Here is a 13008-nt window from a genome sequence, read left to right as displayed (position 1 = left end):
TGTCGAGAGCCCTTGATGTCTCGCAGCACATGCAAACAGGCATGGGAAATGTTCCGCGAAACGTGACGAGGAGTCCATCACCGCACTCTTCAGGGAGACCAGAGCTCCGGTCGACAGCATTGGCCTGCAGCTTGCTCGCAGACAGCACGTCTGAAGCGAGTTGTAAACTGCTGCTCCCGAACGCGTCCCCGGGATGGAGAGCTTGGATGCCTGGTGAGCGTCGCTGCTGTGGAAGGAGCATCGAGCGCGACTGCCTCATGAGCAGACCGCTATCGAAGCCACGTTTTTGCACCCCTGCTTTCATCTTGCACCTTTGTTTCTTTTTGCTTCTTCTCCCGAGCCTTCACCTCCACATTCACAATACAGATCATCGCGAAACACAGCTTGCGAAGCATCGTGCGCGGGCATGGACGAATACACGTTCACCCAGCTTGACGCCCTTGACCGAGCCTACCAAGAGCCAGCACACCGACCGGCGCACGACAATGGCCATCACGCTTACGACAACTACACCCACGACTACCAGCATAGTAACGACTACTACAGTGTTCCGGAGGATGAGTACTTGCACGGCCCCCAAGAGCTTGATGCGTTTGGTAAGTTGCAGTCCGAGGATCGGCAGCCGGTTCTGACACGAGAGCAGATGAACAGCTACTTCACCAGCCCGACTACGACTCCCGACATGCTCAAGCGACGCTTGGTCGAGCGAGGTTGTCCTTGCCATCAGCACACGTTCAGTCGCGAGTACCTCGTTACAGCCAAGTGACGCCTGCTCCTACTGCTCCGCAATCGCCGAACCTATCCCGCTTCGCGATGACAAGCACTCATCAGAGACCGTCTAGCCCCTCGCCTGGTCGACCGACGCACATTTCCAGTCCAGCCTTTGGTGCCTCGAAGCGTCATGCAGACCGAGCATGGGAGCAGTTCCAGCCGCACGAGGCTGAATCTGGCCAATTTCAGCACGCAGCTGGTGGCAGCTTTGCCAACCACGGCATCGATTTATACGAGGAACCGGATCCCGATGGTGGGATGTTGCCAGACGACCTCATCGAGCCGCCAGCGCCAGCATTTCGACCAGACTACACGCGAAGTGCAATAGTACCACGTTCCAGCAGAGACGCTCCTCCGATCGTGCAAGGTATCAACCTCATCTCCACTCGAGAGCTTCCTGATCGTTTCAGGGCCATCTTCCCATTCCCACTTCTCAACGCTGTACAGTCAAAGTGCTTCAGCGTTGTCTACAAGACCAATGACAATCTGGTCGTGTCAGCACCAACTGGAAGCGGGAAGACGGCTATACTCGAGCTTGCCATCTGTCGACTCATCAATGGCTGGTCCAGCGGCTCTTTCAAGATTGTGTACCAAGCGCCCACCAAGTCCCTCTGCAGCGAGCGACAACGTGACTGGCAGGCCAAATTCGGTCCACTTGGCCTGCAAGTCGCCGAGCTGACCGGAGACACGGACAATTCACAGATGCGCCATGTACAGAATGCCAGCATCATTGTCACCACGCCAGAAAAGTGGGACAGCATGACGAGGAAGTGGAAAGACCATCAGAAGCTAATGCAAATGGTCAAGCTCTTCCTCATCGACGAAGTGCACATCCTGAAAGAACGTCGCGGTGCTACCCTCGAGGCTGTAGTCTCTCGCATGAAGTCGATCGGCTCAAGCATTCGCTTCGTCGCTCTAAGTGCCACCGTTCCGAATTCGCAAGATATCGCAACCTGGCTTGGCAAGGACTTGAAGAATCCTGACATACCTGCACCGCGCGAGAAATTTGGCGAAGAGTTCCGTCCTGTACGACTACAGAAGCATGTTTGTGGTTATGCTTCAGACAGCAACAACAACGCGTTCGCTTTCGACAAGACTCTGAACTACAAGTTGACTGACATCATTGCAAAGTGGTCGCACCGCAAACCACTCATGGTGTTCTGCTGGACGCGCAAGAGTTGTAATGAGACCGCACAATTGCTCGCCAACTGGTGGTCCAACAACGGTCCGCAAAATCGTTATTGGACTGGACCACGCTCCCCTGTCGTGGTTGACGACAAGGATCTGCAGAGAACGGTCCCTGCCGGCGTTGCTGTTCATCATGCTGGTTTGAGTAGCCAGGATCGCAGCAAAGTGGAACAGAACTACCTGAAGGGAGAGATCAATGTCATCTGCTGTACATCGACACTCGCCGTGGGCGTCAACTTGCCATGCCACATGGTCATCATCAAGGGCACAGTTAAGTACGAGGCTGCTGGCGCAAAGGAGTACTCGGATCTGGAGATCATGCAAATGCTCGGACGTGCTGGCCGACCGCAATTCGATGACAATGCTGTCGCGGTCATAATGACACGCGTACCACGCGTTCCCTTCTACGAGAAGATGGTTTCAGGCCAAGAAGTTCTTGAGAGCTGTCTGCATCTCAATCTGATTGATCATCTCAATGCAGAGATTGGTCTTGGCACGGTCACCAACGCCTCGTCTGCGAAGAAGTGGCTATCCGGCACTTTCCTGTACGTCAGACTCAAGGACAACCCGGAACATTACAAGATCGGCGACGACGTAGATGGCAGCAACCTCGATGAGCGCCTCGAAAACATTTGCCGAAGAGCAGTCAGCAGGCTTGAGCAGTATGACCTCGTGCGAGGTTCTGTCAAGCTAGAGTGCACAGAGTTTGGTGATGCCATGGCACGATATTGTCTGCAGTTTGACACCATGAAAAACTGTCTCGCCTTACCGCCGAAAGCAAAGATGTCGGAGATTCTTTCGGCTATATCCCAGGCTGCGGAGTTTCAAGATATTCGCTTCCGAGCAGGCGAGAAGTTCGTATACAAGGCGCTCAACAAGAATGGTTCCATCAAGTTTCCAATACCGGTGAACGTCGAGCTGCCCGCGCAGAAGATCTCCCTTACTATACAGTCGGTACTAGGTGCGATCGAGCTTCCAACCGAGGACCGAAAGCATCAGATCGAATACCTCCAGAACAAGACACTCATCTTTTCACACATCCACCGTCTGATCCGATGCATCATCGACTGTCAGCTGTACCTCGAGGATGCCATATCGGTCAGGAATGCCTTGATGCTGGCTCGCAGCTTTGGGGGCCAAGTCTGGGACGACTCGCCATTACACATCAATCAGCTTGAAGGTATCGGTCCTGTCTACGTACGCAAGCTTGTATCGATTGGGATCATGTCGATCGAGGACTTGGAGCAGACCGAATCGCATCGAATTGAGACGGTTCTCAAGAAGTATCCACCGTTCGGTGCAGAGTTGCAGGAGAAAGCTAAAGCGTTCCCACGTCTCCGTATCGCCATGAAAATCATTGGCGAGCCGTCTGTCAAGAAGGGCCATGGCGTCACCGTGAAGGTCAATGCCGAGATGGGCTTCATGAACGCGAAGGTACCGGAGGTTTTTAACCGCCAAGCAGTGTACGTGTGCCTCCTAGTGGACACTTCCGACGGCGATCTGGTGCATTTTGCTCGCATCGGTGCCAAGAAGCTCAACAAGGGACAAGAGGTCATGTTCAGTGCGACTCTCACTGCACCTGGTCAGACTGTTCGAGGCTACATTATGTGCGACAACATTGCCGGTACACAACGTACAGCGACTTTGAAGCCGGAGATCCCTTTTTTTATGTTCCCAACTGCTAAAAGTGCTGAAGATCTCGACAAGCAGCGTGCAGCTCAGGTCAAAGCGCCGAACACGTCAAAACGTCGAGCTGAAGCCGTCAAGCAACCTAGAGCTCAGGAGGTGGATGAGTTCGGAGATGCGGGCATTGACGACGCTGACCTTGCCGCTGCTGAAGGCGAGGGCTTTGCGAACATTGACGACCTCGATGACTCTGATAAGGAGCAGTCGCAAACAGAGAAGAAGCCTGGTCGCACGGCGAAAGCGCCAGCTGAGTATCGTGAGCCAGTCCGGCTTGAGAATGGGAAGTGGGCCTGCAACCATCGATGTCAAGACAAGACAGCATGCAAGCATATGTGCTGTCGCGAAGGTACCGATAACAAACCTAAGCCACCGAAGCCTAAGGAACCCAAGAAGTCCGAGAAGTCTGATCCCAAGCAGACTCAGCTTGATCTAAGCAAGAAGAAGAAATCTGACACCAGCCAGCAGGAGTCGACCAGCCAAGCACACTCTGTGACGTCGGCGACACCTGTGCGGAAGCGAACGAGCTCACGCGAAGCACAGAATCTTGCACGTCTACACGACAGCATCCCAAGCTCAAAGCCCAGAGTGAATCTGCTGAAGAGCACTCCAGTCGCTGAGCTGCACAGGTCTACCGCAAAGCCCGGTGCTGCCAAGATACGACCCATCGCTTCTATGGACGACGACGACGGCTCAACAAGCGACTATGGCCTCGACTCTCTCGATACCGATGACTTCCTTGAGAGCACACAGCCCGCCACGCACATGAGTCGTCCACCAGATCTAAGCCATTCCATGGATGATGATGACATGCTCGACTTGCCAGAGAACAATATGTACACCCTCACCCCGAGCTACGGCGAAGGTGACGGCGAGGTCGACCTTTCTTCATTCGCAGACAACATCGAGCCAACGCCCATCCCGGCAACATCCACTTCGCATTTCACTCGGCACGAATCGAATCTCCCCACGCAGCCCAAGAACGGCGGCATATTCGTCACAAGTACAAGCAGTAGCAGTGATCCCAATCCTTTAGCACTGCAGGACCTGGAGCAGTTGACGGGCACCAAGCATCACCTGCAGGACGATCCAGCCGAGCCAAGTTACGGCTATCAAGCGAAGAAGCAGAAGGCTGATGACCAAGTGCCAGAACCTGATATCGTCGGTGATTCGCAAGCCCTTACCACGTTTGACAACGTGGTCAACACAGGGGACGCGCCAGCAGAAGACTCCACAGAGCTCGGACCCGAGGAACTACAAGAATGGTTCGCCAGGGAATTCGGCATGGACGGCATCACGTTCGTCTGATATCGCAGGTGACATGTCGGAGGAAAGCGAGAAAGAAACGATTTGTTGACCATAATCTTGGAATTTGCTCAAGAAGAACGAACGCCAGCGAAGAAATCTCGCTCCAACCTTGTCCATAGCTATGCTGTATGTAACACATGAAAGAAATCCTCCCTAATGTAATACTGTACGCTGAGCCATCTATGCTGCGATACCATTTTACACCACACCCTCCATTACGCCGCGCTGTACTCCATTCGCTAAACCCATGCCATGATAACGGATATCGAACGACGTGAGACATATAGTAAGATGGCATTCCACCAGAGGCCATCGGTTGCTCGACCTATGAAGCACCACCGGATGGCGGACCACCTCTCGTTCTCTTGTTGTCTCCGCCAGCAGGAGATGCACCATCGTGCTGACGCTTCTGGCCTGCGTTGGCAGCAGTCGCAGCCCCACGGGAACCGCCACGGCCACCACGAGTGAAGGGACCTCCACCTCGAGGAAGACCTGTCGCGCCTCCACCACGTTGTGCACCAGCTGCGCCTTGAATTTGCACACCGCCGGGGCCGCCGATGCTAGCTTGGCGACTGGGTGGACCGCCCGCACGGGGAAGCTTGCTCCCCGAGGCAGCACTGCCTGGTTGTGGGATGCCTGACTGAGCGTTGGCACGCAAAGCTGCTGGACCAGCTCCAGCGGCTGCGGGAGCCTTCGGCGCTGGTGCGGACGCTGTTGGTGCGCTGGCCGCGGTCATACTCGAAGAAGGCGTGAATGCAGCCGCTTGAGGGTTTGGTGCTGGGCTCGAGGACTGTTGTGGCTGTCCAAGGGTACCTGCAGGCTTGGCTTGAGATGGCGATGGCGGCACATCTTGCTTGGCTTGCGTGGGCGGAGCTCCTTGGGCCTTCGACGCGACGTCCCAGACTTCCTTCACCGGCTTGGTCGGCGTCTTCTCTGCAGCTTGCTGGACGATCTGGACCTTCGCACTGGCAGTGGCCAGGAACCTCTTCTGCAAAACGGACTTCTTCTCAGCAGTCTGCTCCGCATTCTGTCGAGCTTGTTTGACGGCAGCCTCCTGATCGATGCGTGCTTGCTCTTGTGCCTGTGCGACAGCCTCGTCCTTCTCCTTCCTCAACAATTCGAGCTGCTGTTCCAATTCGGCTCGAGATACCTTGTCGCTTTCAGTAATTTCGCCAGTTTCGCCGGGAGAGAGAGCCTCGATCTTCTGCTTGAGCTCCGCAATTTCAGCTTTCTTGCTCTCCACAGACTCGTTCAATGTGGCAGTCTGCTTCTCTACGTTACTCTTGATGCTTCTCGTGACAAGCGCTTTGATACCCTCGTGAACTCTGACCAGATCCTTCACTTGCTTGTCTGTGAGCTCGAGCTTAGAGAAGTCAGACTCGGCAGCCATGGCTTCAATCTTCACTACAGCCTCGCTGTCCGCTTTGTCGATGGCAGCGCTGCCCTGCTGAGACAGTCTATCAAGCTCTGCTTGATGATCGGCCTTGAGCTTGTCGATCGCCGCATTATGCTCCTCCTTGATGCGCTGAATCTCGGCGGTGTGCTCTTGTTGCATATCTGCCTTAATCTTGTTGCTTCTCTCAAGCATCTGCTTGCTGAAACTTTCCCTCTGCTTGTTGATGCGTTCCTGACATGTCTTCTCCATTTCCTGCTTCGCAAGCTCGTGCTGCTTCTCCATGTCGGTACGGAGCTGAGCAACTTCTTCAGCGACCTGGTCGGCGACAGATTTCTCCCCTGGTGCTGGCTCAGCATTGACAAGTGTTTGCGCAGGTGCGGCTTGGGCAGTGGCGCGAAGTGTCTGCACCTCATGTTGAGCATTCGTGAGCTCTTGCTGCAATTGCTCGAGGGCCGCCGCGTTCTCCGTGGGAGCCCCAGTCGTAGTAACTTGGGCATCGCTCAGCTGCTTGTGGAGGTCAGCCACTTGGCCTTCAAGCTCTTGGACGCGAGCCTGGAGCGTTTGAACATGGTTGTTCAAGAACTCCGCGCGGCTAGCATGTTCGCTGGCGGCCGCTTCGGCTGAAGCGATTCGGTTGTGCAGGGCGGCATGGTCTTCGCCAGTAGCGGCCGAACCGTCTTCCTGTATTTGACCTTCCTCAGCATCGCCTGTTTGTGCCTTTGCAGCAGAAGCTTCCTGTGATTCCTCCAGCAGTGTCTTGGTGGATGCCAGCTCCGTGTTCAAAGCCTCCAGGTCTGCTTTTACCTGTGTGAGTTCAGTACTGAGGTCCTCTTTCTGCGTCCTGAGCTCTTGGATCTCTACTCGGCGCTTGCGATCTTGTTCCTTTGCTTGAGCAACGAAGCCTTCCCTCGCCTGCTTCTTGTCCTTCTGCGCATTCTCTCGCTCTTCCGCGATAAGAGCATCGATCCCTTCGACCTTCTCACGCAGAGGTGCTTGCTCTGATTCGAGACGCTGTTTCTCGGCATTCAGATCCTCGATCTGCTTCTTCATGGCCTCGATCTCGGCAGGGTCGACACGATCATACTTGCTGATGATATTCTGGGTACGCTCTCGCCAATGATCGCGATCATCCAGAAGTAGTTTCATCTCGCCCTCCTTGTTCTCGAGCTCCCCTTCAAGCTCGCCAACGCGGCCCTTGAGGGGTTCCATCTCTGCAAGAAGCTGCTCGGCTTGCTCGGCCTTCTCTTTCAGCTGGTTACGAACTTGTGCCAAGTCGTTTCGCAAGACGCTGTTGGATTCGCGGTACGTGTTGAGTTCGTTGATTGTCTGCATCAGTTTGTTTGTGCTGCCCTCGGCGTTCGCACGGTCGGCGGTCTGCCGACGCTCGTCGGCCAGCTTTTGTCTTGATTCGTCAAGCTGAGAATTTGCATAATCCAGCTGTTGTTGCAATCGCTTAGCCTCTTGCGATACAAGCTCGTACTGCACGTCGACGATCTCCTTCTCGCGGCGCAGAAATTTGATGACCTCCTGAAAGTTGCCTTCTCCACTTCCAGTTGGGGCAGACTCACGGGCCTCACCTTCGGCGGCGCGACCTTGGCGAAGTGCAGCCAGCTCGTTTGAGAAGGATTCAAGGTTCTGGTGCAGAATCTTGTTCTGCTCGTCTAGATCCCGTCTCTTGCGCTTGGCTTCCTCGAGCTCCTGCTCAAACCGCTCACGCTGTTCAGCCCAGCTTTCCTCGCCACGCTCAAGGCTGGCTTTCGCCACTTCAGCCTCCGCCTTGAGTCCAGCTATTTCCAGACGCAGATCATTGTACTCCTTGCGTACAGCAGTGAGCGCTTTCGTGGCTTCAGCATGCTTTATCAGCTCCGCATCGTAGTTGGCCTGCGCGTCTTTGGCGATGTCTGCTTGTGCTTGAACATTTTCCGTCACAGCTTCGTATGCCGCGCGCTGTTCATCGGCATAGTCTTGAGCTCGCTTGAGCTCAGACTCGTGTGCTGTTCTGTGCTGCTCGAGTACACGAGTGTGGTCTTCGATCTTGCCACGCAGGTCAGAGAGCTCGCTATTCGACTGAGACAGCTCCGTGCTCAGCTCGTCGACACGTTTCTCAAGCTCGCGTATCTTGGTGTTCCTCTCTGCGAGGTGACTCTCTGTGTCCTCCTTGTATTTGTCGGCTGTTTCAGAGAAGCTGGCTAGTTCGTCCTCGGCGCTCTGCGCAATCTTCTTGTATTCCTCAACTTGCTGCTTCGCACTCTCGAGCTCAGTCTTGGTCAGATCCAGTTCGCGACGTAGATCGGCAACCTCCAAGGCAAGTCGTTGCTCCGCAGGGACATCCTCGTCCCCGTTGAGCCGCTGCTCGCCGTTCTGGCTTGGCTCAAGGCGCGGCGTTGGCCGAGGCTGGAGAGCAGTCACCTTTTCTTCCGCCGAACGGAGCTCAATCTTCATTTCATCAACCCTAACCTGCAGGCTGTCACGGGCCGTCTTCGCGGCTGCGAGCTCTTCACGAGTATTCCCAAGGCTCTTGACCAGGTCGTCAATGCGTGTCCTGTTCTGACTCTCATCGTACTCGCGACGCAAGGCTGCCTTCCGGCTCTCTTCCACCTCTGCTTCGTACTTCTTCTTCGTTTCCGAGAGCTCGTTCTCCAGGCTCTCCACGCGGCTCTGCAGCCTGCGCCTAGATTCTGATTCCGAGAGCTCACGCTCATTTTGTAGGTTCTGCAGGTCAGTGACCAACTTGTTGAGCCGACTGCGTTCGTCCATGAGAGTCCTGTTGTCGTCCGTGAGTCGAGCTTCAATACGCTTCCAGAGCTCCTTCTCAGCTCTGGCGTTCGCGTTTTCGTTGCGAAGCGATTCAGTCATGGACCTAGCCTCAACCAACTCTTCTGCCACTTGCTGAGTGCGCAAGTCTTGCTTGGCGGCCTGCTCTGCCAATTGCTGTGAGCGCTTCTGCATCTCGCCGTTCTCACTGCGCAGTGCGTTGAAGTTCGACTGAAGCATCTCATAACGCTCGGTGGCGAGGGTGAGCTGCGATTGTGCCCTTGCGATGTTGGCTTGCAAGGTGCTCTTGTCGCGGGCCAGAGCGTCCACTTGCTCCTTGAGTATGCGTCGATCCGTGGACGATTCGTTACGGTACTGATCAAAGAATGTTTGTTGCTCCTTGAGCAGTTTGTTGAGGTCTTCTGTCTCCTTGCTGCGAGGCGTGGCTGGCGGCGCCATGCTGTTACGTGAAGGTGTGCCGGGGCCGACACTCTGTCCAAACATGCTCTGTAGGTCGGCATCGGGCGCGAGCTGGCCGCGATGTTGAAGCATGCGCCGGAACATGTCTCGTTCCTTCATGAAACTCTGAACCGACTTATCAGTCTGTTCTAGTTCATCCTTGTATCGAGCGACCTGTCGACGTAGATCTTCCACCTCCGCAGCAGTGGCCTCAAATTGGCGAGCTTTCTCAAGAGCCTCCGCTCCCTCCATTCGCTCAGCCAAATTCCGCGTAGCCTGAAGCTGTTCTTTGTATTTGGAATACATCTCGTCCACGTTACGGAATATGACGAAGCGCTCCTGGATGATGCGACCGGTGTCTGTCATAGACTCGAGGACTCCTTCTTCAAGCTCGCCACGGGCAGCACGCTCGAACTCCAGACGCTCGTCGGCTGAGAGCTCCCCAAGTCCCTGATCGCGAGAGCTGACCTCGACCAGAAGAACCTTGACTTGCGCGGACAGATCGCGAAGTTGCTGGCGCAAGACATCGCCCTCAACCTCTGCAGCATTGGCCTTGGCCTGCCATACTTCGACCTCCTGGCGGGCTTGGTCGCGCTCTTTGTTGGCGGATTCGAGCATGTCAGAGTAGTTGAGGACTTCTCCTTCCAGACGAGTTTGCTCAGCGCGCAGGTCCTCGAACTCCGGCTTCCTGGTCTCCATGTCATGAACAATCTCGTCCAACGCAGTGGAGAGTTTATCTGTGCGTCGACGTTCGGCGGCCAGCTCCTCCTGTGCTTCGGTGTACCGTGTGTAGAGCTGAGTGAAGCTGAGCCCGTTGACAGTCTTGCGCAGAGATCCTGACAAAGCGTTTGGTGTGCCTGGTGTCGGTGAGCCGTTTCGAACAGGCGTGGACGGACGAGCAGTGCGGACCTGCTGTTCCAAGTCTTCCACCTTCAGCTCAAGCTCGGCGACCTTTTGCTCGGCATCTTGCTTGTCCATGCGTTCGGTCTCAATCTCAGCCTGCAGACGTGAGACTTCATCGTGTGTATCCTCTCGGACTTGTTCAAGTTCACTCTGCACCTCGGCAAGGCGAGCCTTGTGTGTAGCAGCATTCTGAGCTTGAAGCTCGCTAAGCCGCTTACTGCCACTCAGCTCGGTTCTGAAGTCCTGCTCCTTTCTGGCTGCTTCCTCTTGCAGGGTCGCAATGCGTGCAAAAGCCTCATCTGCCTTGCCTTGCACTTCGTCCAGTCGCTGTCGCAGGGTAGATTCGGTGCGCTTCAGTCCCTCCACGTTCGACGTGCTATCTTGCAGCTCGCGCTCCAGGGTCGAGATACGAGCATTGCGCTCCTTGCGGAATTTGGCGTGCTCCTGGTTTCGTGTCTGGAGCTCGTTCGAGTGCCATTCGTTGTTGCGCTTGAGTAGGTCGATCTCCTGTTGTAGCGATTGCTCTTTGAACTTTTGTGAAGAAGTCGCATTCTCCAATGACTGGTTGCGCTCCTCGAGCTGGCTGATCTCGCGGCGGAGTGCTAGCAGCTTGGAGTGTTGCTCTGAGAGTTCAGTGGCCACACGGTCTTTCTCCGTCGACTTGCTCTCCACCAGAGCGAGAGCATCTCGGTTGGAAGCTTCGAGTGTCTCAAGGCGCTGGCGTAGGGTCTGCGTTTCGGCGGACGATCCAGTGGACGAAGATCGCAGCTTCTCCAACTCGGATGCAAGTGCCTCACGTGCAGTCTCCGCCTCGTTCAATTTTGTTCGCAGATCGTCAATCTCTTTGGTCTGTCTCGTCACTGCCGCCTTCTGCGCCTTCACTTTAGTGTCCGACGTGCGGACGGTGTTTTCGAGTTCCACCTCGACCTTAAGCTTGTCGGCATTTAGCTTGTCGAACTCTTCCCCCTTCCCGGTGATGGTTGCGAGGAAGTCGCGAACCAGCTCGGTAGTAGGTGCATCGATCAATGCGTGCAGCTCAGCCTCCTCCACGCCATATGTCGTTGCGAGGTAGGCCACATCGAGGGCCGACGGGTCGTGGGCCTGCGCACGTGTCCGCATCCTGGTAGAAGTGTATTGTGATTAGTTAGACCATCGCCAGTTGTGTGTGTTCCCTCCCAACAGCAGCGGTGGTGGGTGGTCACAGACAATGCGGGAAGTTGTCGCGTTGATGCTGGTGGCAGTCGCTTTGTTTGGCGAGCAGCTTCAAAGAGTCGCGACTGCCAAATGCGGAGCGGGAAGCCTTAGTAAGCGCATGACGCTCCCGAGAGCTTATTCGCCCGGAAGACTGACACTTCGACCGCCGTTCACCACCTGCAGCTATTCACTGTCACATGGAGCACCACGACACACACTGACGAGACTCGCACAGTAGGCGGATTTTGTCGCCGACTCTTCACGGCCACTTCCCACACACCCGCGATCCCAAGCCAGAATTCTTTGCTGAACACTCTTGGCCACACATCAACGTCGCAACATCCGCGCACCTTCTCGATATCCGATAGATCGATACCACCACCGACATGTCTCTCAGTGCGCAACTCGCCAAGTTCCAGAAAGAGCGCGCCGACACAGTCACACGCAACATCGGCCATGCGCGACCAGCGTCTAGCACTCCCGCTCGAGTATCCACACCTCAGCCAGCAACCACCGCCGACACCACAAAGCGCAGTCATGACACCGCCTTTGCCGCGAACAGCAGCGGCAGTGGTAACGAGCTTTTCGCCCACGTCCATCACGCCCGCAACCACCTCAAGTCTAAGAGTCCGGCGCTTCTTACGTTCGACGACATCATATCCTACCTCTCTCTACCAGTCGACGCAGAGAAGAACATACCGCGGATTAAGGAAGCGTTGAAGGGCGACGAGCGTGTTGAATTCGTGCCCAAGTCGAAAAGCGGCAACAGCAAGGACTGCTTCAAGTACAGACCTCTGCACCCAGTCACCAATGCTGAAGAGCTGAAGGAGTATCTGGCACGTCGCACCACCTTTACCGCGGCAGGAGTCACGGTCAAGGCGCTCAAGGATGGCTGGCCAGACTGCGTTCAAGCGATCGACCAGCTCGAGAAAGAGGGCTTCGTGCTGGCTACTCGCCACAAGAAGGACAACGCTCCTATCCGGGTCTACGCCGACTCGCCTTCCTATCACATCCACATCGACGACGATTTCCGCGACTTCTGGACTAAGACCAAGCTTCCTGCTTCTGAGACCGATCTTCGCAATGAGCTGGAGAGAGCAGGTATGTGAATGATTCCTCGAGTCACGAGCACCTTCCTCAGTAGACATTTGTACTGACCACTTCTGCAGGCATCACTCCCACTAGCCAGGTGAAGGAAATCAGAAAGGCCAACACCCAGAAGAAGGAGCGGAAGCGCATTAACAGAGTTGGCACCAAGGTGACTAATAAACACATGACTGGTATTCTCAAGAATTTCGACAAGCCCAGGCGCTCATAGTGCTTGGCTCGACGGAAGGGGTGCAAATTGTCCA

General features: G+C 55.4%; 3 protein-coding genes across 3 annotated transcripts; 2 read left to right on the top strand and 1 right to left on the bottom strand.

Annotated features, from left to right (window-relative positions):
- Positions 1–406: 406 nt before the first annotated feature.
- Positions 407–4950, top strand: CLAFUR5_05499 (ATP-dependent DNA helicase MER3; the record flags this gene model as incomplete). Its single annotated transcript, XM_047904647.1, has 2 exons — positions 407–596; positions 644–4950. 2 exons carry the CDS (start codon positions 407–409, stop codon positions 4948–4950), a joined length of 4497 nt encoding a protein of 1498 aa, XP_047761936.1.
- A 325-nt stretch (positions 4951–5275) lies between these two features.
- On the bottom strand, positions 5276–11581 carry CLAFUR5_05498 (uncharacterized protein; the record flags this gene model as incomplete). The annotated part of the gene is made up of 1 exon (XM_047904646.1): positions 5276–11581. The coding sequence occupies one exon, from the start codon at positions 11579–11581 to the stop codon at positions 5276–5278; it is 6306 nt and encodes a 2101-aa protein (XP_047761935.1).
- A 461-nt stretch (positions 11582–12042) lies between these two features.
- CLAFUR5_05497 (Transcription initiation factor IIE subunit beta) lies at positions 12043–12974 on the top strand (the record flags this gene model as incomplete). Its single annotated transcript, XM_047904645.1, has 2 exons — positions 12043–12757; positions 12826–12974. 2 exons carry the CDS (start codon positions 12043–12045, stop codon positions 12972–12974), a joined length of 864 nt encoding a protein of 287 aa, XP_047761932.1.
- Between the last annotated feature and the right edge of the window lie 34 nt (positions 12975–13008).

Source organism: Fulvia fulva, chromosome 5, assembly GCF_020509005.1.
Source record: "Fulvia fulva chromosome 5, complete sequence".
Classification (NCBI taxonomy): domain Eukaryota; kingdom Fungi; phylum Ascomycota; class Dothideomycetes; order Mycosphaerellales; family Mycosphaerellaceae; genus Fulvia; species Fulvia fulva.
Note: the sequence above shows the minus strand (reverse complement) of the source record. Positions and strands in the feature narration are given on the sequence as shown.